The following is a 23,870-nucleotide window of genomic DNA, read 5'->3' on the forward strand; positions in this document are numbered from 1 at the left end:
GAAAAAGACAGAAAGTCAAGTCTGTTATTTATTAAAACCCACGCCTGCACAGTGTTGTTATTGGTTGCTAGGCTGTTTTAGGTCATACTACATCTCATATCCACATAAAACGTGTTTCTACAGTAACATCCTTGTAGAAAATAAACTGTAATTTACAGCTTTGCATTCATTTCTTTGTTTGTACAGAATGACATCCTAAACCAATGAACAAAAACAATAACGTAAATGCATAAATCAATTGTATTCAAATTTATAAAAAACCTCATTGCAAATGTAAAGAAATCTTACAGACGGTGTCACTGAATAGTCGTTTAGAAAACTAAAGCTGTGGGAAGTCAAAGATTCGAGGAAGGCGGGGCTAAAGGTGGGCCTCCGAGAAGTAGGTGGGGGCGGGGGGGTCAGGCCCCTCCGTGGGTGTGGTCCTCCGCACGCTGACCACCAGCATGCCCTCGGGGGTCAACGTGCCGCTGACCGAAAGGGGGTCCATGTCCTCTGGGAGCAAGGACTTGTGGGTAAACGTGTTACTAATGCTCCCGTCCTGCAGCACCTGAGGGGAGGGGAGGGGAGGGGAGGGGAAGGGGGGAGGGGAGGGGAGGGGGTGGGGGAAGGGAGGGGAGGGGGGGCAGGGATGAGAGATGGATGAAGAGAGGGAGATATAAGGATGATGGATGCATGTTCATGCAAAGACCATAAAAGAGAGGAAGTAGGAAGAGATGGGGTGAGAGGAGAGGTGATGATCAACAGGGGGGAGAAGAAGGGGGGGGGGGGGAGCGGTCCGTATAGGTTAAGAGGTAGGCAGGTGAGGATGATTGACACTGACGGGTTTCCCTGTGGAAATATCTAAGTCAAGCCTTAGGCTGAGGCTCGGGTGAGGGAGTTTAAGGGCGGTGTTTGAGCGGCGTCTCAAAACACAGCTGAAAGATGATTTCTCCTTCCAAGCTGTGGAGGCTTCATCTCTGTCTCCTGTCCACCATTTAGACCTGATTAGGATCAAACTTCTGACACCTTTTAGTCAGGCTGAAGTGCCGCGATGTGCAGTGGGTGCACTAGACAGGTCCTGGACAACTCTGGGTTCATACAAACAGACAACACCTCGCAACTGGATATCACCAGTTAGTCTCCTCTGACCCAGATAGATAGCAGTCAAACACTAATACAGAGTTCACACATACACAGTCATGCACTCTTACACACGTACACATACACACAGTCATACACTTACACACACACACATATACACACTGTCATGCACCTCACACTTACACACACACACATATACACACTGTCATGCACCTCACACTTACACACACACACATATACACACTGTCATGCACTCTCACACTTACACACACACACATATACACACTGTCATGCACCTCACACTTACACGCACACACATATACACACTGTCATGCACCTCACACTTACACGCACACACATATACACTGTCATGCACTCTCACACTTACACACACACACTCAGTCATGCACTCTCACACTTACACACGCCATGTTCATACTGTACATGTCTGCAGTGATGAGTCATTACTGGTCCCACAGGGACTCTGTCTCACCTTCTCTGCATGGATGACTATGTGGTGGTTGTAGGCCATCACAACGACGTCGTGGGGTTCAAACTGGCTGACGTCGGCTGACATGGAGTAGCTGTCCCCCACTGACCTGACGGCTCCCATGCTGGCCGGCCGGCCCGACACAGCGCCCCCTGCAGGCCCTGCAGGGAACAGCCGAATGTGACAGCAGAACAAACCAGACCGAGTCCTCTGAAACCACATACATGAACTTAACCCTTGTGTTCTCCTCAGGTCATTCTGACCCATCAGTCATTGTGACCCACCGTCGTTTGTGACAACTTTACCGCATACAAAAACAAAGTGAAGCATTTTCTATTAACCGTTGGGCTGTTTCAGACCCCCCACATTGCGAAGATTAAAAGAAAATTATTTTTATTTGCTTTTGTATTTGGTAAAATTGGGTAAACACAACGATGGTTCGTTATGAACCTTTTGGTCATGTGATTCGAAGGAAGCACAAGGGTTAAAGCTTTTCTAAGCAGAACAACTCCATATAATGCATATAAATAAATAACATCATTATATATTATTACATTATTTTAATTATTTTATTTGTGATAATAAAATACGTTAAATGTGACATCTCCAAGAAAAGGTGGTAGTCAATAAGGTTTTGTAACTTTATCGTGACTGCTTGCGTCCCTACCAAACAGGAACCGTGGATAAACGTAAAAAGCTAATTGTAAACAGTGGCAAAATGGATACAAAGAAAGAGGTATTCAAGTTTATGGCTGAGGTGGATATTCCTTTTATGTCTAAACTGGAGCACATGGCCATTAAGAACCGTGAGTAAGAGGGACTTCTGTTTGGGACATAAAATGATTTTAGTGCCCATCTGGCGGTGAAAAAGATCTGTTCCTAACAAATGGCCCAGTTTGATTAAGCAATAAATTAGCGCAATATCATGTATTTATAATGAACAAGTGTTCAGGTCTGGAATATTCTCTATTTTGTTTTTGTATATTGTAAAATATCAGTCAAACATTACAATTTTCAGTATATCCGTTATATAGAGGCATTCTTATACTACCTGCATTTGACATGTTATGCCAGAAAACACATCATTGTAAATTAAGATTTTAGAGGACCATCATACTGTCAATAAACATTCTTAAGCACCATCGTTATGATTTTACGAACTGGACAGAATGCCCAAGTCTTCTAAACGCTAACGGCTGTTTATGACTCAGAGGAGAGTCTTATTCGTTTATATGACCTTCCCGTCTCAGCCTCTCTGATGTCTTCACTGCCTGGTGACTGACCGACAGTCCAGCCTCTCTCGTTGTCATCACGACTTTATATGGAGCTCTGACAGTAGAAGGAGTTACAGACAGGGGCTCCTGAAACTCATTCATTACCCCCAGAGTGCGGATTATACAATGACAATCAGGGGTTCAACTTCTTCTCCAGGGTGATATATATAAATGTATTGATCCCCCCGTAATTCAAACCCTGATTACCCCTGTGATGTCATCAGCCTTCCTTCACGTTCTGCCATAAAATAACACCACCCTCTTAAGACATTCTTATCACACCTCAGTCCTCCTTGTTACAATCGTTCTCTCTCAGCCCTCTCTCATTTTTTCTCCTCTTGTGAGTTCTTTTCTGGGAGTTTTGCCTTCTCTTCCTTGAGGGTTTAAGTTAGCTGAGGGACAGCTCTATGGGCGTATGTGAAGCCTTCTGTGACATTGCTTGTAAAAAGGGCAACACAAAACATTTTGATTTGATTTGATTAGACTCTCTCATATCTCGGTCTTGCCGTGTTGAAGGTACGTACAGACAGCAGAAGGTTTACATCCATGACACCCTGTTTGATAAACACACACACACCTACACAAACACACACAGGCAACCTGAGACCATACTCACCCTGGTAACCGTGAGATTCCCTGCGGTGTCGGCTGAAGGGGGCCCGACACAGGGTCCCCACGGTGTCCTCCTCTCCGAACATACTGTGGGGCGCTGCGGGGTCCAGGAAGGGCTCCAGCAGGGGTCCCAGGGGGGGCCCCAGGGGGGGCACCAGGGGGGCGAGCGTTTGCCCCCCAGCGGACTCCTCCGACCTGAAGGAGCTGCAGCTGCTGTAGCGAGACGAAGAGCGGTAGGAGGAGGAGGAGGAGCGGCTGGAGGAAGAGCTGGTCACAGACGCCATGGGGTTCAGCTCTCAACATGCACACAGCAAGATTCTCAACACTTGGAAAATAAGACGTCAATAACTTGTGTGTAATTTTTTAGGTTCTTCTGTAGTTCCTTTCTGGTAAACGTTTTTTTTTTTTCTACGCAGAAAAACTACTGGAGAACAATTTTCTTTGTCTCTATTTCACAGACACGTACGATCACACAGTCATACTCGCCACTTATAGCATTTGGTCACTCTGTGTCCTGTTAAATACAGCCCCAGTGCATTGTGGGTCAGTGGCGCGCAGTGGGCCTCCAGCTGCTGCCGAACTCCATAAAAGGTGACGCTTCCAGGGTTAGGAGCTTGGAATAACGGAAAAGTAGATAAGAAATGGAGACCCTCCACTATCACAGACACACTAACACACATATAGTGACAGCGATAACACAACAGAGAGCTCCACTCAGGGAGGTTCGAAGCAGAGATTGCTGATGAAACCTAAAGTGAGATTGAACTTCTGTTGGCAACCGAACTTAGTCACTTGTATCAAGTTGAATCAAGATCATGTTCAGCTATGGCAGAACTTTGACCTTTTAAGGTGATGGTAGTCACACTTAAATGTTTTGTATTTTACAAAATGTGGGTTAAGTAAAAGGTCGCCATTAATAAAACAAGTATTTCCATCTACAAATGTGAAAAATACTTTAAATGTTTAAAACCTTTAATTGACCTTCCTTTACAGTCAAAGTCAGATGAAAGCTTTCTCCGAAGATAATTAGCCCCAAACTTGAGTTCAACTTTGGTGATGATTAAGCACTGGGCTGTCACTTGCTTATAATTTTTACATTTTAAGTTGTTAAAAAAAAAACGAAACATTTGTGTTTTTCCATTAGTAATTACAGTACAGTAATTACAGACCAGAGAGGGCTTAAGTAGGATGCTGGTCCTGACCTACTTGATGTAGTCATAAAGTCCGATGTAGCCTATTAGCAGCCTTATCGGGAGGTCACAACAAGGACTGCACAGTAGAAAACCTCAACGTGTTTTCTCTCTAAGTAAAAACCGTTATAAAACAGTTTGGACCGTCAGTCCTGTGTTAGCAGCTGTTGAGACCTCCAGGGAAGCACACGGCCTCCAGTCAGACGTTCCCCGGGGGTTTATCCACCGTGTGTACTTGTTCCTACTACAGAGCACACGGTACAGCGCGATACGTTTTCTGTTGATCAGAACAGTTTTCCCGCGGCAAAAGGCCTTAAGTTAGAAGTGTCAAAGTGTGCGTGCGCACTGTCCATGTCAAAGTAGCAAAGCTGATGGTAACATAATGATGTTCAGTGAGCTGCGATGATGTTAAGGTACATTATCAAATCCAAATCACAGGGCAGCTTCTGGGAATCCAGTGGCTAAGTGCTTTCCACTGACCTGACCACTTAATTCATCTTTAGTTCCGTTTTTCATTTTTTTATTCTTCTCCAATTCCTCAATATAGAATATACTATACAATGAGACACGGATCCTTTTTGTTGTTGCAAAGAACATATACGATATTTTTATTAATGTTAAATTATGTCAGATGCAGCAACAAAATATCAATTCATTTTTCAAAATCAAGTGGCAATATTCAAATAATTACATTCAGGTCAAATAAAAGATAGAAAATGAGAAGAAAACGACAGTTGACAGTGATGCTCAGAGCAGGGGACTGTGTCTGAATAGTTATGCATTTTAAATGGTTTCACAGTTTGTAGGATGACAGACAGCTGGATGGAGTTCGATGGTACATTCATTTTAGGTTGATCCATTTCTGTACCCGGTGAGTCATGGTTTGATTGCTTTTGTCTGGCACAGGGACAGCTAAAGCTGTTAGCAGATAGCAGATGGCTTGGCTCTCCCTTACTTATCAAAATCTGTCTTCTCTTCCAACATTCCAACAGGAGTACTCACTAGCCTGAATGTGTGTTTTGTGAAGTAATGTATAGGTGTGCGTGTGTGTGTATAGGTGTGTGTGTTTTATGCAGTAGTGTATAGGTGTGTGTGTACTTGGGTGCCATGACTACACCGTGATGTCACCCCACAGCCCAAAGCTCAGAGGATTCTGGGAGCTTAATTAAGGCCTGCTGAGGCATAAGAGGCTAATGTGGGTTAAACACTAGCTCATTCTCTCTCTCTCTCTCTCTCTCTCGCTGTCTCTCTACCTCTCTCTACCGTTCTCTCTCGTGATCTCTCTCCTTTAAACGGTAAAGACCACTCAGACACGAGAGAGACCTGTGGTCTCTCTCTTGCATCGGCTGGTCCCCGGCTCTGTGCCCTGGTAGGCCTCCTAATGATGCTGGAAGGTGATGGAGATGCCAGGATCTGAATATTCATGTGTCCTCTCTGCCCCGCCCTCGTTTAGCAGATGTCTTGATGTATTTTTAAAAGTAGATTCACCCCCCCCCCCCCCCCCCCGGACAAACAGACACTCTCTCAAACACACATAGAATCTGGAGCAACTGTGAGAGCCTCTCTCTCTCTCTGTCATATAAGTGCCCAATGTCAGCTCTGGCCTGAAGCACTACGCCACCCACAGAACACTCTGTCCATGGCTACCCTGTTTGAGCACACACACACACACAGGACATGCCTCACTCTATCCATCTGCACTGAACAAGGACAGGACATCCTCATTGGATGACACGGCCCCCAATGAGCGCATCTTAGACCAATGGCGAGGACGCATCGCCCGCTGCACAACTTGAAGCTTTTTTGGGGGCAGTTACCCGCAAAACACTCAGGACACAGACGGACGGAGGGAGGGAGGGATGAAGGGTGAGGGAGGGGGTGAAGGGGAAAGAGGCACGGGGGAGAGGGGGTGGAGAAGAAGGGAAAATGAAGAGATGCACATCTCCCTTTGGTTTCCACATCCATCCGTCAGCCGATGTCATAATCGCAGGCTAATTGCCTGTCGGCAAAGGTAGCACTCAACTGCTCTGCTGATTATATAACAGGCACCCCGTGGGCAAGGACGGAAGAGGAGAGAGAGAGAGAGAGAGAGAGAGAGGGGTGGAGAGAGAGAAGGGTGGAGAGAGCAAACAGAAGAGGGGGAGAGAGATGGAAAGTGCAGAGAGAAAAGGACGGAGACAAAAGGGTCGAGAGAAGTGAACAGGTGGAGAGAAAGGATGGAGGAGGAGAGGGGGAGGGAGAGACACAGTGAGAGATTGAGTGAGGAGAGATGGATGAAAGATGGAGAACAGGTGGATGGTTAAAGAGGCACAGAGACCGAAACAGAGAGAGAGAGAGAGAGAGAGAGAGAGAGAGAGAGAGAGAGAGAGAGAGAGAGAGATGAAGAGCGAGAAAAGGGGAGGATGTAAAGAGAGTGTGTGTGACAGCTGTGTGGAGAAGGAGACTGGAAGGTGCCTGTCACTAGCTGCCAGGGGGGCACTTTCCACCCACTGCCTGGACGGCCGGACGGGGGAGGGGGGGTGGAGTGGATGGGGGAGGGGGGCTGGAGTGGATGGGGGAGGGGGGGTGGAGTGGACGGGGGAGGGGGGGTGGAGTGGATGGGGGAGGGGGGCTGGAGTGGATGGGGGAGGGGGGGTGGAGTGGATGGGGGAGGGGGGCTGGAGTGGACGGGGGAGGGGGGGTGGAGTGGATGGGGGAGGGGGGCTGGAGTGGACGGGGGAGGGGGGGTGGAGTGGATGGGGGAGGGGGGCTGGAGTGGATGGGGGAGGGGGGGTGGAGTGGATGGGGGAGGGGGGGTGGAGTGGACGGGGGAGGGGGGGTGGAGTGGACGGGGGAGGGGGGCTGGAGTGGACGGGGGAGGGGGGGTGGAGTGGATGGGGGAGGGGGGGTGGAGTGGATGGGGGAGTGGAGGAGGAGGGGGGGGGGGTTTGTGGACAACAACGCGACACACGTCTCAGCATCGGGACAAGAGCACAACCTTGCCCTGAGAACACAGCTCCACTTTAATGCCACTGAAAGGACAATGACGCAGAATGGCCCTCCAACTACATGTTACTCAAGCCCCTGCAATGGACAGATGCAACAGGGCCTGGTTTTCAGGCTTAGTCGACCTTTGACTAAGCCAAGCGAGGACGTTGCTTGCAGAAGCCCCATGTGAGGACTGTGTCATTGTAAAGTTCAGTCGGTCTGATGAAAAACGATGAATAGTGCATATAGCATTAATAAAAACTACAAAAATGGCAGATCTATGGCTCTTCTTCTATGGTGGGTAAGAGTTTGACGGTGGAATTAACCCCAACCCAGGAGGTCAGAGGTCACGGATGAAGGCACAGCATTAATGGTTCCCCCTGAGTTTGCGCTGTCTCTCACACCCTTCTGTCATCAACTTCACCTGTCTGGACCGCGGAGCTTGACGTCAATAGGCTTCCAGCCAAACAGATCACCTCCGCCTGGTTCTCAAATCAACTCGTAGCTTGTATTCATTGAAAATAACATTCAGAACCACTTGCTCTGTTATAATTTAGGAATTCATTTTCCAAAATCATGAGCCTCGCTCCATCCGTTTCTATCTAACGACAATTCAAGTCTGGAACATCACCGTCACGTGAACGCCTTTCCCTCCAAAGAGAGCTCAGCAATTCTAAACACACAGTTTAAAGGGAATCGCTGCATTGGTGGCCTTTGGAGCGAAAACACCGATGCAAGCCTAACGAGCCTGCAATTCTTAACTTACAAACACACAGACAAATGTTGAGGATTTCCTGAACTGTCTCAAAAGAAGTGAGTTGGAGGCTAATTCTGTGCTTTCATGATCTTAGAACTACTCTACAAACATACACACTCACACACACTTAGTCTACGCTTTGATATTACGTACACACCGATTAACTGTGATGGGTGGCAAGTAAGGTGTCGTTTGTTGGGGCTGTGTGGGCGGGACACACTGACGCTCTGGACCAATGGGACTTCCTGAGTTGAATGAGTGACAGTCCCAATGAGAGAACCTTAAAGAAGGTTCACCATGACAATGGAATTGTTAGATTTATTCACTGAAAAATGTCATTTCGCTGACGGAGGAAAAATAGAGAAGATAAGAATAGAAAAAATAGGCAAAGCTGTAGCAATAACTATGAATCAAAAGGGAAAACGGCGAACAATTTGGAAAAAGTCAGGTAGGATCACCATGACAATGACATAAACAAACCGTATCACAGTATCCTCTTTGAAAATTAAAAGAAAAACGTTTTTTTCACATTTGTTTTGTTGTTTTTTCCCAGTATACTATATCACACAGTGATAACAAAGAGAGGAGAAATCTACAGCCATATTAGCCTCGTGCAAAAAACCACATACACTAGCACGCCGCAGAGGCAAAGAGAACCAAGCAAGACAACGTATACAAAAATATAGAAAATCTCCAATGCAACTTCACATCTCTTCACAGAAAGGTTTCTGTCTTTGTACAGCAATGTCGTCACCAAACAGCATCTCTTTCACCAAAAGGGACACTTCAAGAACATTCTATCGTTTTGTATCTTTTTGTTGTCATCATTGTTTTTTGTTTTTTTTATGACGACCACATGGTCTTCAATGTTCCGTAGAAGGAACACAAAGAACAAAACTAAAAAGTGGACCAGTAGCTATAGCATGCCATTATGACAGGGAGTATCATAATGATATTCAGCATAAGAAGTACAACAAGTTGAATGATACAAAACTAGTACAATAAAAGCATATCATTTCTGTCGCATCCTTTGTGACAAATGTTCATTTTTTTTATTTACCTTTAAAGTTTGTTGATTTTAAAATACATATGTCCTGTCATTTTCTTTAAAGACATTCCAGCATTTGCTCATAACTGTTGAAGTGACAGGTTATATTACTGTTGTTTGGCATACTCAGCAGGCCATGCCAAGATGGATGCCACTGTCTCCTGGGGGGGAGGAGGGGAGGGGTGGGGCGGGGGGGGTGCAACTGTCTCCTGCAGGGGAGGAGGGGAGGGGTGGGGCGGGGGGGGTGCAACTGTCTCCTGCAGGGGAGGAGGGGAGGGGTGGGGCGGGGGGGGTGCAACTGTCTCCTGGGGGGGAGGAGGGGAGGGGTGGGGCGGGGGGGGTGCAACTGTCTCCTGCAGGGGAGGAGGGGAGGGGTGGGGCAGGGGGGGTGCAACTGTCTCCTGGGGGGGAGGAGGGGAGGGGTGGGGGTGTTGATGGGAGGGGTTGTGGTCACAGGTTTCAGGATGCAATGTCAACCTACCCTCGGATGGGATATCTTGCACTCGGATGGGGCAGAGAAGGGGGGGGGGGGGGGGGAAGGGGGAGGGTACTCGGAACAGCCGACAGTAACAAACCATCCTCAAGACTGGGTCATCCCACAGTTTTAGTTTCAGCACTTGCAAAACACATGCACAGGAATTTCAGGAGTTTAAGAGTCAGTCCTTCGGTTTGGGTTCGTTCCTCGTCAGTGGCTGGCGTCCATTTTGAAACAATCTCACACTTCCTGGTTGAGGGATAGAACGCCAAAACAACCCGGTCAACCAGTAGGCTTCTTACTGAACCCACCGGCGAATCACTGGGCTTTCCTACTAAAGTCCAACTGTACTGATTCTCACTGATATAAAAGATTGTTTGGACGCCTCAAGACAAAAATATATCAATACATATCAAATTGGCAGGCGGGGTGGGGGTAGGGGGATTAGGGTGGGTGAAATGTCGCAAGTAAGGCCTGGGACACATGGTTTACGTTGGAGTAAGATAAGTTCAAGTCGTGAAAAACATGCGAACTGGTTGACGTGTGTCAGACGTCGTCGTGGAGACAAACGGATGAACGGAACAGAAGTTCCTCCGGATGGACGAGAGACAGTAGGGTATGCACACAGAAACGGACAGGGAGAGAGGAGTCCTCAGTTGCCCTGCTCCCTCTCCTCCCTCTCCTCCCTCTCCTCCCTCTCCTCCCTCTCCTCCTCGTCCTCGTCCAGGGAGACCACACCGGAGGACGCCTCGTCAGAGACCTTCCTGCGGGAGGCGTAGCCGGGTGGGAACTCTTCTTGGCCCGGGCACACGGTGCCTTCGTAGTCCTTGCAGGGGGTGTCGTCGTCCTCGCCCGGTGACAGGTACGTGTCGGAGTACGACACGGAGTAACACGGCGAGTCCTGCCCCCCGCAGGGCCGGACCCTCCCGTCCCCGCCCCCTACGCTGTGGAACCCACAGTCCCCGCCCCCCTGCCCCGCCCTCTGGAGGCGGGCCAGCAGAAGCTCCTCCCCTCCCTGCAGCGCCGCCAGGATCTTGGCCGCCAGCTCGGCCACGTTGTTGCCGTGGTGACCGTGGTGGCCCTGATGATGGTTGCCGCGGTGACCAAGGTCGCGCAGCAGGGGGTGGTGTTCGTCCAGGCTGCAGAGGCTGGAGCACAGGGTGTTGGGGGAGCCAGCGGTGGGGGAGGGGTCGCCGCTGACCACGCCCTCACCGCCACCCTCACAGCACGGCCCTCGCAGACCCAGGTGCTGGCACACCTGGCTGTGGATCAAGTCCTTCAGGAAGGGGGGATACGGAGGCACATCTGGAGGGGGGGGGGAGAGACACAGTGAAGATGGTTGAGATTACTTCCTGTAACTACACGCTTCATCCACTCTGCCTCCACGCTGGCTGTTATATGTCACCCTGTCTACACACACAGACTTCTGGAGGGACAGCAAAGCTGAAAGCACATCATGTTGGGTCTTTGGGCCCAACAGCACATCCCCTATCCCCTTGAATTTAAACACAGTGGGTCCAAGCTAGTGTGTTCACCATCTACCTATGTTGAGCCCCACAGTAAAGATCTAATGCTGGGTAATACTTTTGGTTACTGTGATCAGTCAGGTGTTGGATGCAGGACACAGTGAGCAGTAAGGGAAAGTCACAGTGAAGAAGCATATAATACCGGAGCAGTCGACTGTTACTGTAGCCCCTGCAGCCCCCCCCAGCCCCCACCACACACACACACACACAGCTCACAGACTCGTATAGCAATATTGCACCCCCACCCCCACCTGCACCCCACCCCCACCCTGCCTGCACTAAAGGAACCATATTAAAGTTGCAGGAGGGATATCAAATTGCGCCGGGGAACAAAAAATGTTTTGAGAGGACAAAAGTAGGGCACTGGGACAATAAGAGCTGTGGATGCAGACAGTCTCCCCAGCAGAGAGAGAGAGGGGGGGGTGGATGAGAGAAAGAGAGAGGAAAGGAGGGGGGGGAGGGAAGGAAGGAAGGAGAAAGGAAAGAGGCAGGTTAGAAGGAGAGAGAAGGAAAGGAAACAGGAAGAGAGAAGGAGAGAGGAAAGAGGGGGGAGAGAGAGAGCGAGTAAAGAGGGGAGGGAGAAGGAGAGAGAAAGAGAGCGAGTAAAGAGGGGAGGGAGAAGGAGAGATAAAGAGAGAGAGTAAAGAGGGGAGGGAGAAGGAGAGAGAAAGAGAGAGAGTAAAGAGGGGAGGGAGAAGGAGAGAGAAAGCGAGAGAGTAAAGAGGGGAGGGAGAAGGAGAGAGAAAGAGAGAGTGTAAAGAGGGGGGAGAAAGAGTAGGGGATGAAGATGAAAAGAAAGAGGAAATGAAGAACGATAAAAAGGGGTTTACAGCTTTAAGAGGTGTTTACAGTGTGTGTCTGTGTGTGTGCACACCTGTGTGCGTGCGTGTGTGTGTGTGAGTGTGTGTGAGTGTGTTCCAGTGTACCTGTGCTTTGTGTTGTGGGCTCGTTAGCGGGCAGGAAGTCTTCGTCGTATGAGTCATCATTGGAGTCGTCTCCATCCACCGAGGACCAGGCCCTCAGCTTGGCTTCAGCGATGGCAAACTGCTCTGCCACACCTGCACATACACACACACACAGACACACACACAGACACACACACACAGACACACAGACAGACACACAGACACACAGACACACAGACACACAGACACACAGACACACAGACAGACACACAGACACACACACAGTAGGTTAGATAACAGACAGGCACATGACACAAATGTGCACACAAGTAAAAACCTTCATGAATATTTGTGTGACAGTCATGGCTTTGATACACACACGAGTGTCGCACGCTCACGCTCGTGCGTTGGTTGCCACGGTAACAAAGAAAGAGCCCTGTCCTTGTGTGATCCCATCTTGGGTCTTTGATTTGCGACACACCTCAAGAAGACCTGAACTAGGCTGTATGGGGTTGAACCAGACAAGACCTCAACACCCTGAGCAGGAAGTGACCTCGCGACTGATCAGGAAGTGACCTCACGACTGACCGCAGCGCCCTGTTTCTCTGTACAGCTGTACAGGGATGTTAAGGTACATCAGAGGTATGCTATGTGCACACAAGGCAAACACACATGCTCCTAAGGGACACAGTGAGGGTGACTGTTGGTTTCTCCCTGCCTAAGGTGACTCAGCATGTGACAGAGTCAGTGTTCTAGAGGAAGCTACTGACCAATCACCTTCAATCATCAGCAGCAGCCAGTCAGCAAACACACTCTCTCTCTCTTTCTTGACTGAAGGAGGGTGCAGAGCCTTGACTAGATTTCCTTCTCTCTTTTTCTCTCCCTGCTATTTAATTTGTCATTCCTTGCCTTCTTTTACCTCTCTTCTTCTTCCCTCATTCATCCCTTCTCTTCTGTATTCCCTACAGTCCTCCCATTCCCCTCTCATTGCTTTCCCGCACGCTCTATTCTCTCACTGTCACTTGCCTTCCTCTTCTCGTTCCACCTCTTGTTTGCATTTTAATCTCCATGTCTTTTCTCCTCTCTTCCTTTCTCCCTCTCTCCTTCTCTCTCTCTCACTCTCTCTCTCTCTTCCCCCTCTCTCTCTCACTCTCTCTCTCTCTTCCCCCTCTCTCTCTCTCTCTCTCTCTCTCTCTCTCTCTCTCTCTCTTCCCCCTCTCTCTCTCACTCTCTCTCTCTTCCCCCTCTCTCTCTCTCACTCTTCCCCCTCTCTCTCTCTCTCTCTCACTCTCTCTCTCTTCCCCCCTCTCTCTCACCACATCTCTCTCTCTCTTCCCCCATCTCTCTCTCTCACTCTCTCTCTCTCTTCCCCCTCTCTCTCTCTCACTCTATCTCTTTTCCCCTCCTCTCTCTCTCTCTCTCTCTCTCTCACTCTCTCTCTCTTCCCCCCCCTCTCTCTCTCTCTCTCTCTTCCCCCCTCTCTCTCTCTCTCTCTCTCTTCCCCCTCTCTCTCTCTCTTCCCCCTCTCTCTCTCTCTCACTCTCTCTCTCTCTCTCTCTCTCTCTCTCTCTCTCTCTCTTCCCCCTCTCTCTCTCTCTCTCTCCCTCTCTCTTCCCCCTCTCTCTCACCACATCTCTCTCTCTCCCTGGATCTTCTCTGCTGCGCTGTGTTATGCATTCATGTGTTGTCTTGCACAGCGATCGATTCTTCCATTCATCTCCCACCTGCCTCAACCCTGAACTCAGACTTCACACAGGAGGACACTGTCCTGAGACACCGAAAGGGCTTCTCTCTCTCTCCCTCTCTCTCTCTCTCTCTCTCTCTCTCCCTCTCTCCCTCTCTCTCTCCCTCTCTCTCTCTCTCTCTCTCTCTCCCTCTCTCCCTCTCTCTCTCTCTCTCTCCCTCTCTCTCTCCCTCTCTCTCTCTCTCTCTCTCTCTCTCTCTCCCTCTCTCTCTCTCTCTCTCTCTCCCTCTCTCCCTCTCTCTCTCTCTCTCTCCCTCTCTCTCTCTCTCCCTCCTTGTCTCCACCCCACTCTTCCCTTGTCCCATTAGAAAACCTTCAATATCTCACCTGCAGACGTAAGCAGACGATCACAGACGCTCACACGCATGCCCATATGCACGCATGCACGCACAGGTACACACACACGCCTGCATGCTGTACACACACCATCGCTCTCTATCTGATGGTTGTAGTATCTGCAGGATATCCAGGGTCTGTGAGGTGTTCGTGTGTAAACAGGTATTGCTGAACAGGACTCCCAGTCCTGTTCAGACCAGAAACACTCCCAGGACTGGTCGATTCCACTCCAGAGTAACCTCTGTAGACCTGGATCCCTGCTGGACCTGGGTCCCTGCTGGACTTGCACTGGAACTAACTCTCTCTCTCTCTCCCAATGTTTTTTGCTGTCTTTTTCTCTTTCCCTGGCCTCTGACTCTAACACTTCTCTCTCACTCTCTCTCTCTCTCTCTCTCTCTCTCTCTCTCTCTCTCTCTCTCTCTCTCTCTCTCTCTCTCTCTCTCTCTCTCTCTCTCTCTCTCTCTCTCTCTCTCTATATATATATATATATATTTCTCTCTGACTCCCATTCTGTCTCTCAGTATCTCTCCTTCTCTCTGAATCTCTTTTCCTCTTCTCTTATTTCACTCTCTCTCACATACCCATTTCTCTCACTGACACACAGTTTAACACCCCAACTCACACACACACATGAGCACTGCTTCCTCTACACACTCTCTCTCTGCAGGGTGACATAAGCTCCTCTCCATAGCAGTCAGGGCTGTCAGCCAGACTCCTGCAGGAGAAAGAACCACTCACTAGAATTGACTGGGAGGAATCCAGCGTGTGTTTGTGTGTGTGTGTGTGTGTGTGTGTGGGTGTATGTGTGTGTGTATGTGTATGTGTCTTGGCACAGGCTTACTCATCAATAGAACTATTCCACCTGGACCCAGTGCCTACAATCTAGCTGTCTCTATCACAAGCACACACAAGTAAACTCCTCAATCTTACATGTTGGGACCTTCAAACATGTTTAAATGTTGCTTGCATTAAACATATTCTCTCAGAATAAGCATGAAAGTAGAAGATGAAACAAGGAGCAGGGGGGGGGGTGAGCAGAACAGGAGGCCACACAGGGGAAGGAGCAGGGGGGGAGAGGTGAGCAGAACAGAGGGCCACACAGAAAATGGCTCAGTCACGCCAGGACTGAGCCAGGAACAGAAACCTCACAGTGCAAATTAACCTTGAGTGTCTGCATTGCAGGGAGCATGTAAATGAATGCAGCGAGCAATAGAGAGGGAGAAGAAAATAAGAGAGAGGAGGACGGGGTGAAAGAGTGGAGACAAATGGAGAAACAAGAAGACGGGGCGCAGGGAACCGTGGGACAGGGAGGGAGGGAGGGAGGGAGGGAGGGAGGGAGGGAGGGAGGGAGGGAGGGAGGGAGGGAGGGAGGGAGGGAGGGAGGGAGGGAGGGAGGGAGGGAGGGAGGGAGGGAGGGAGGGAGGGAGGGAGGGAGGGAGGGAGGGAGGGAGGGAGGGAGGGAGGGAGGGAGGGAGGGAGGGAGGGAGGGAGCATTGGGTGAGAAAGATAAAGAGTAGTAAAGGACACTAAATGACATAAATGGAGGGTAAATGGACAGAAGGAGACTAGTGAAAGAGAAAGGTACGACAGGAGAGGGGATGAGAGAGGAGCAGAGAAGACCCTGATGATAAAAACAATGAATCCAAGTTTGACAGTTTGTTTGACAACAGAAGCAGATAGGGGTTGCTGTGAATCACCCAAACCATTACTCAAGCCATCGACTCACCTTGTAAGTAAAGTGAGTCGCAAAGAAACAGCCGTTCAGAATGGAACAAGATGGCTACCTGCTGCGAATCGGGCTTCCTGTTCTCCCTCGGTGAGGTCAGAGTAGTTGTTCAAGTCTGATTCTGGGGCGGCGGGGGTGTCGGTGGGTTTACACCAGCCCTTCCACTCTATCAGGTGAGCCACCCGGCCCTGGGCCATGCCTGTGGGTCTGGTCACATGCTCCTTCACCACCTGGGAGATGCCTGAGGGTCCACAGTTCAATGGTCACGGTCTAGGTCAAGTAGGCATCAATGTTATGGTTTGGCAGGATGGAAATTGTGGGTTTGTGCGGAGGGGACCGAGTAAAAAGTTGTGTGTTATGATGGGTGTGTGTGTGTGTGTGTTATTTTATTTACCATGTAAAGACGATCTGGCTAATGCCGCAATCTCTTGAATGGTAAGCGCTCTTCTCGATTTTGGTAACATTTCGACGGTGTCTTCAACATTTACCTGTGAACAAAGAAAATACATTTTAAAGGCTGCCTCACAGCTGTCTACATAAACACTACTGGGTTTAATTTGGTCTACAAGTCTTTGTACTTCACAGAGAAATTACTCAATGTTAAATGAACAGCTAAATGACTTTGAAGGTCATCCTTATTCTATCTGTCCTTGTTTTTGTTTTTTTACAATAACTTAGAGATCATGGAAAAGCCACCCACACACCCACACACACGCAGTGTGTTTTGATTGTACCTATGAACTGACAAAGACAAGACTTAAGGAAGGAACTCCCTCCCTCATCCAATCAGTCTATCCTGTAATGTCACACCACAGACAGTATCAAGTATCGACGCGCTTTTGTTTGTCATCGAGCCTATTTTATAGCTTTCCTACACACGCGAGTCAGGCGTAGGCTATTGTTAAAAATGTCAACAGCAGATCGCACGCCTTGTGACGGTTGAGTATTGCTTATTCATAAGGGTCGTCTCACTTTATCCAAGCTCGCCGGCACAGTTAGTGGGGCGAACTAAATACCAAAAATACCCCAAAGTAAAAATATACCGCCGCTCCAGGACTGGCAAGCGCACAGAGATTCCCGTGCTCGTGATCTGTCAAGTCTCAACTGAGAGGCGCGATAATCCCCTCGCCCCGCGCACAGGAGCTCACAGATCACAGAATGTCGAAGAGATATGACATGGCCTCGAGTTTCACATGCCCCCGGGTCTATGGCGGTTTACGCCACCATTAACAGCTCCCCCTCCTCTTCCCTGCCCGCTCTTTGCTAGCCTACTGCCCTACTGAATGAGAGAGAGGATGAGGAACGGAGATTGCTTTTGCGGCATCCGACTTTACAAGCAAAGATAATGAGATGGCTTGTCGCTTGTCCTTCAGACACGAGCGTGAGTGCGCGCCTAAACACAGACAGACCTACACAGACACGTCTGTTGACTACGTGAGACACGGCGTTTCTTGATAATACCCTGATTGATGGCCACACGGTCCACTAAACGGAGCAAGCTTAAGTCCTAACCTGTCCCTGTGATGTTCAGTGAGAAACCAGAAGCGGTGTCCTTCGTGTAAGGCCATTCAATCTCATATAGGCTTGCTAAACATAGTATCGGAGGCATAGTAGGCTCAATGAAAAACTGTTTTTGGAGGCATATAAATACTAACAAAATGTTAACGAAGACGAACATCCGCAATGTCGATATCCTCTATCGTAATATCCATTCCTCATAGCTGCTGGAGTCGCTCTATGGAATCAACCGGTTCTTTCAGGTCGCTTTCGAGGCTGCAGACAAGCAGTGTCACAGGTTTCCTTGGTCTGGCAAACAACCCCCGAGCGGATATGCATTAGCCTACATTGATTGCTCTAATTATAAACTCGTTGCTCTTACACATGGCAAAGGCCATCATTTAAGCTTCTATAGCACAATGTTTATTTTTGTTTTTCGAAATAAAACATTGACCAACGTTGCCCAATTGCGACGAGATAGTAGCTTGTCACGGGCAAGGTAGATGCCCTCCGGTCTTTCCTTAACCATGGACAGCTCCTACAAAAGCTTAGAGTTGTAATAGTGAAATGGAAGGTAACCCGTTAGATAACACATATCCGCAGGGATACATGCTATGTAACTGAATATCATTCGTGCGCGCACGTATGAACAGATACACACACGCGCACATATACAAACACACAGAAAATGTGCATGCAAAAAAACAAACCAGTGAAATAGAATACCAGAGTTCCCTCATCCGTGCCAACGCCCCTTGCTTTCTCGCAAATGAGGAGCTTTTCCATGGAAAATAGGATGCACATTGAGTCTCCTTTCATTATCATGCCACGTCGCTGTTTGTGCTGGCTTCTCGGACTGTCGCTCTCTGTCTCCGCTCTCTCTCTCTTTCTCTCCGCTCTCTCTCTATCTCTCTCTCTTTCTCGCACCTGTGCCTATGCTACGCGACAAAACGGATCTCCGTCGCTCAACTTTCCATTAAAGGACAATTTCTATAGCAACCGGTCACCATGGAATGATTTTTCCCAGGATGCGGGCCGTGATTTTCTGATGACGTCACATGCACCACACCGATAGCTACAATAGGCTTCTCGTTCCTTCCTGCTGCAACCTCACGTCAGGTTCAGTAGTAAAACTAGTCTTGGTGTTCCTTTTCCCGTGCTGAAAACCTGCAGCGACTCTAGGTTTTACAGAAAAGAACGCCGCTTTTGCGACTCGTGCATGCTTGTTGGACGTGAAGAGAACACAAGCAGACACACGCGCAAACCCGCGCCTATCTTGTCTGGCGATGGGCACGTGTCATCGACAATAACGGACCTCCGTGGGCCACCGAGCTGCAAGCAAGCCTAATTGGTCCGCTACCGTTCTTTCAGCTCCCCTCCCACTTCAACCGAGCTGCATTAGACCCGTGTAGACAAGCATTTCACAGAGGATGATCATGGCACTGCTGATCACTTTCCTCGTTCACAATGCGCTCCCTCCTCGCGACATCCAGATGGCCTGCGTTGATGAATAAATGAGATGAGACGAATTCATCATCGTATTTGAGTGAATTACCTCAGCATTATGCTGACTTTTATTTACCGTCAAACTATTGTCAACAGAGACAGAAACAAGTTTGGCCCACAGGCATTGATGCCTAAAAACCTATAGGCCTACAAAATTATTTAGAGACAGAAAAATACATTGGAGACGAGGGGGATCTGCTTTTTGTGAATCCACCATACTGATTATGGCTTCACTGCAGCAGTTCGTCGTGGGCTGCAAAGGCACATGGTGACACAGCCTAGACAGCGAATACAACTGCAGCAGACGGTCGAGTTCAGGGCGACCTTAGTTACCGTCCAAACCTGCTCGGGTCGTTAAATTGCATATAGACCAAGGCGAAAAGCATTACATTTGGTGCAATAGAGTTATATTAGAAAACGGCATACAAAATTAATTGCTAATTACGTTGAATGACTTGCAAATAATTAAAAAACTAACTGGTGAACATTTAATGAAAACCAAAATGGAGAATCCAAAGCCGAATCACTCGTTAACGACTTGGACGGCTTGGTTAATTAGGTAATTATTAAACCAGGAAAGGTTGAGAAAATAATTTTCTGCTTCACGTCCCGAATTACTAAGTACGAAAGAGAACTCAAAGTCGAGGGTACGCCAGCTTTGATTATTTGAGTGCCCCCGTGGGTCTATTAGGCTGTATCACGTTGCATACACAAATACACACAGAAACAGGATGGTATACATTTTCCGTTCTGGTCTATGTCGTTGTAAGATGTTGTGAACGTATCCGTTACACAATGAAAAGGAGCGATATTCTAATGCAGCATTAGCCCCAAAAAGACTGTTGGCCTCATAAAAATAAAAAAAATCCTTCAGACGTCTCCAGCAGTGGCCGTGTGGACCTACTGTAGCGTAGCACAGGTTTCTGGGGGAAGGTAAGGCTACGTATGAGATGGAAGGCCTGATTTTTTTTTTTTTTGTCAAACTGAGAAAATCTGCACCTCGCCACCATCCAGTGTATCCACCGGCGTGCCGAGAATGAGCCTGCTCGCCAAGCAGGTCCGCGTGTTCCCCAAGAGCGCGAGGTCAGACAGAGAGCTCGCCGCGCTCCAGTCCACGCACAACGTACTGTCGGCCGCCACTGTCAAAAGGGGAAAAAATGATTCTGGTGAACCAAAAAAAAAACATAAAACCACCATGCCAGCCATGCCTCCAGATGGAAGCCATTTGTTGGGAAAATTGATTTTTTTGGGGCGTAGTGGCCCTAATCTCATCTCATCTTGTGTTCCCACAACCACAAATGGGAGAATGTTATAACGACTTTTGGCTATGAGTTCCAGCATACATTGAGAGAGATGCCACGGTGGGCTACGACGGTCCATTCTCGTGCACAGACTATAAGCAGTCATGCCACGTCATGCAGGCCAGGCGCTTGCATAAGGGTTTCAAAAGGGTGAGAGATACGGTCAAGAAATTAGCATGCAGTTTGCCTAATTGATAAACGGGGAATGAGAACCTCATTCACGCATGACACCTCTGGATTTTTGTTAAATCTATTGGCCCCTATTGCCTTCCTCCCTACAGCCATGTAATGTGAATAGACATGTTACCAGCGGGGCCAGGGAAAAAGATGTTGGGGCGCATTGCGTACTGTCGAGCTTTAATGTCAACCCGCACTGAACAGCTTCTAGACGGAGCACAACGACCCTCTCTCTCTCTCTCTCTCTCTCTCGCTCTGTCTGTCTGTCTGTCTGTCTGTCTGTCTCTCTCTCTCTCTCTCTCTCTCTCTCTCTCTCTCTCTCTCTCTCTCTCTCTCTCTATGTTTGCTCAATCTAACAACAACAGAAATGCCAACGCCATCTTTCTAGGATCTTAATTGCAATGCGTCATGTCTGGTAGTCAAAGTACGCAAAGAACTCTCCAACACCCATCTATAGTAAGATGTCAATAGTCCCATCGCTCAGCCCTCATTGAAATACCTTCCATTAGCGCACGAGCTCAAGTTGCCGCTGCCAGGTTTCAATATCTGCCGTTTAATTGGATGCGTAGATCAAATGCCTGGGGTGTATTGTATCTTGAAATCTAGGTTACCGCGGCAATGAAAGTATTGTTCGGAGACGTGACAAAGTGGCACGCTGTACTCGGTAAACGGGTTGACAGTCCGTGGGTGACCGGCGTTGTCACTTGAGCCCCTGTCAACTCAGAAAGGCAATGTGATTTCAGGTGCTGGAGATCAGCATCTCATTTCAAGAAAATGCTCATATTTCGCAAGGATTGACGTTATGTGCAGCTTGCTCGGCTTATGCCCACAGCACCCCTTGCCGTGCATTGTGGCTTCGGTTACCTTCCAAGCTCATGCAGCCGGTGATGCTGGGATCCTGCCCTCTCCCCTCACGTTTCTATGACGACGGCATTGCGCTTATGCCTGGACAGTATTACGACGCAAGTGTAGCCTATGTCTTCGTGGTTTGCGATTAACATGATTAATATTAGCATTATATATCAGGCAATACACACGGTAGGCTACATTTGTTCCACTTTCAGTATTTCTAATTTAGTCTTGAACCGTTCCGCAACTACCGCAGAGCTGGAGCCTACGTCTTTTAACACACCAGATGATCCACGTGTGATTGGGTCCCAATCTAAAGAAAATAGCCCTACGGAGACAGCAAATTAGATCCACATTTAGAGACCAATCATACGGACTGTTCAGGGAACAATGTTTAAGGATCAATTTAAGCGTAGACCTACTATTCTTGTAGGCTATATCCTGTAGGTCAGGTCTTTAATGGAGGTCGGCAGGGTGTGCAACAGTGTCCCTTAATGTGGTGAGGGATTGAGAGCAACCGCACCACACCACAGAATCGTCCACTGACTGCCTTTTGCATTGGCCTTGTCTTTAATTAGGTTCAATATTATTCATATTATTCTCAGGTTTAAGATCTATCATGGTGAGATATCGGCTAAATTAGCTTGTTGTTTCAAGCGCGTGTAACCCTGCCCCCCCACCCCCATCGCTCTCTCTCTCTCTCTCTCTCTCTCTCTCTCTCTCTCTCTCTCTCTCTCTCTTTCTCTCTCTCTCTCTGTGTCTCTGTTGTTGTCGTGGAAACAGCAGATATTATGGACCATGGCCACGTACGTTCCTTCTATGTTCCTGGCGCTCTGAAACTTGTGAAGAAATTAACTTAATTAGGTCAAGGCGAGACGGCGTCACGTGCTGGCCATGCATGCTCGGACTAACAGGTGGGTGCAGTTTTCTGTCTCAGCCGACGGTCTGAAGAACTAGGCTACTTGCTTGCGTGAACAAGCAGTAGCCTTCACTTCAGCTTGAAACACAATGCTTCCTTTTAAAAGAAACGTGACAAGGAGACCCTGCAGTGACACTTGTTTACACAGGGCTACAGCATCAGAATCATCAAGTGTCTTGAAGAGCGATAACCCGGGCAAATAAATGAGGGGCTGCGTTCCAGATTTATAGGCATAACGAATAAATCAACGTATGTTCGGTAACGGAACCGAAGGGTGTATTTCATGTTCATCAGTTAGGTGATAAGCCAATGTAGCCAGTGTGGCGACTCGTGGGGTTGTACGCTCTGATGCATGATAAATGTGGGGCGCGTGTGATTTATGGCTACTGCAAGGCCCCGTTTAATGAAAATAACACAAAGCCGACACGGATGATATGAGGGGCACCAGCGGAGAGATGAGAAGGCACTAGGACAGAGTGAAGTTGATGACTTCTGGCCGTTAACGATGGTTGACAGACAATGGGATAGTGTCAACAATCTAGAACACAGCGTGGTCAACGACGTAGCGTAGGACACGAAGGCTATTGATACGCTTTAAACGGTGCATTTCTTAACCATTTGTGAAACTTAAAATTTCAGGCTTATATTCAATTTACACACGTGACTACACTGATAAAGCAACGTCTAGTTAATATTTGGCTAAAAGCCCATTGCGCCAGGATTCATTGAGTGCAATTGCGTCAAATGTAATAATAATGCGCAAAATCCTAGGCTAAATTAAAATTATGTCGTCTTACCTTGCAACTAAACTGGGTAAACGCAGTCAAAACCATCGTGGTCTAAGTAGTCTTGTCATACAAACATAAAAATGCTTCAGCTCGGCATCCTTCAATTGCATAAACGGCACTTCGCTACCTCGCGCGCTCACCGAAAATCTGTGTAAGACCTGGTCTCGCGGCCTCGCGATGTTTACCTTCTCCCTCCCTCTTTCTGCAACCTCTCAGAAAGAATAGGCTACCCGCTCCCCCACGTTCTCAGCTGTTATCTGATAGACTTGCTCGTTGATCGTAAACAAGCTGAGTAGCAGAATCAACCAAATTAACTAAACTTAAGTTACACTGCCCTAATGGGCTATATTAGGCTAGCTCAAGGCTACGTGACTCAGCTCACCTCGTTATGAACCATTCTCTCGTGCACAGTACTTTAATAAGCCACAAAATCACGCAAATGCACCCACATTTAGGTGCATCACAAATGAAAACGAAAATCAGGCTACCTCGAGCGTGCATATATTAGTGCATTGCATTCTTGAATAACTCTTACCAACTGGCGTTTTGGAGCCGACACAACCCATTTCTCTGTTGCACTCTGTAGCCTACTGTCTTAACCCCTCTCCGCATGCAAGCGGACAACCTGAGCGTACCTCATCAACTAAATCCGCTTTTTCCTCCTCCTCGCTCCTCCCTATCGCCCTCCTTTCACTCGTTGTTT

At 48.3% G+C, this 23,870-nt stretch overlaps 2 protein-coding genes across 6 annotated transcripts; both read right to left on the bottom strand.

The window, feature by feature from the left end:
* Positions 1-4,952, bottom strand: hspb12 (heat shock protein, alpha-crystallin-related, b12). Of its 3 annotated transcripts, none has more exons than XM_084674555.1 (5): positions 4,427-4,952; positions 3,943-4,069; positions 3,461-3,723; positions 1,574-1,731; positions 1-547 (listed from the first exon to the last, which is right to left on the bottom strand). In XM_084674555.1, the coding sequence occupies exons 1-5, from the start codon at positions 4,581-4,583 to the stop codon at positions 359-361; spliced, it is 894 nt and encodes a 297-aa protein (XP_084530681.1). In that variant the 5' UTR covers positions 4,584-4,952; the 3' UTR covers positions 1-358. The 3 variants fall into 3 exon arrangements, with proteins under 3 accessions (XP_084530681.1, XP_084530683.1, XP_084530682.1); XM_084674556.1 differs by having other exon boundaries at positions 2-547; positions 4,663-4,952; XM_084674557.1 differs by lacking the exons at positions 3,943-4,069; positions 4,427-4,952 and having other exon boundaries at positions 3,461-3,916.
* A 5,003-nt stretch (positions 4,953-9,955) lies between these two features.
* fam131ab (family with sequence similarity 131 member Ab) lies at positions 9,956-23,870 on the bottom strand. Of its 3 annotated transcripts, none has more exons than XM_084674674.1 (5): positions 23,803-23,870; positions 16,525-16,618; positions 16,189-16,371; positions 12,346-12,477; positions 9,956-11,198 (listed from the first exon to the last, which is right to left on the bottom strand). In XM_084674674.1, exons 2-5 carry the CDS (start codon positions 16,592-16,594, stop codon positions 10,546-10,548), a joined length of 1,038 nt encoding a protein of 345 aa, XP_084530800.1. In that variant the 5' UTR covers positions 16,595-16,618; positions 23,803-23,870; the 3' UTR covers positions 9,956-10,545. The 3 variants fall into 3 exon arrangements, with proteins under 3 accessions (XP_084530800.1, XP_084530799.1, XP_084530798.1); XM_084674673.1 differs by lacking the exon at positions 23,803-23,870 and adding an exon at positions 23,177-23,303; XM_084674672.1 differs by lacking the exon at positions 23,803-23,870 and adding an exon at positions 18,354-18,563.

This window comes from Hypomesus nipponensis, chromosome 15, assembly GCF_054491055.1.
Source record: "Hypomesus nipponensis isolate SF chromosome 15, ASM5449105v1, whole genome shotgun sequence".
Taxonomy (NCBI): domain Eukaryota; kingdom Metazoa; phylum Chordata; class Actinopteri; order Osmeriformes; family Osmeridae; genus Hypomesus; species Hypomesus nipponensis.

What these genes read in the sequence shown, in the direction of transcription:
- fam131ab (XM_084674672.1), bottom strand. Translation starts at nt 18,452, where the DNA reads ATGATAATGAAAGGAGACTCAATGTGCATCCTATTTTCCATGGAAAAG. An exon ending in GCACGGATGAGGGAACTCTG is followed by an intron (nt 16,619 to 18,353) that starts GTATTCTATTTC and finishes CTTTGTTCACAG; the next exon opens with GTAAATGTTGAAGACACCGT. An exon ending in AGCCAGATCGTCTTTACATG is followed by an intron (nt 16,372 to 16,524) that starts GTAAATAAAATA and finishes GTGGACCCTCAG; the next exon opens with GCATCTCCCAGGTGGTGAAG.
- hspb12 (XM_084674555.1), bottom strand. Translation starts at nt 4,583, where the DNA reads ATGTTTCGTTTTTTTTTTAACAACTTAAAATGTAAAAATTATAAGCAA. An exon ending in TAAAGGAAGGTCAATTAAAG is followed by an intron (nt 4,070 to 4,426) that starts GTTTTAAACATT and finishes CGTTATTCCAAG; the next exon opens with CTCCTAACCCTGGAAGCGTC. An exon ending in GTGACCAAATGCTATAAGTG is followed by an intron (nt 3,724 to 3,942) that starts GCGAGTATGACT and finishes GTCTGTGACCAG; the next exon opens with CTCTTCCTCCAGCCGCTCCT.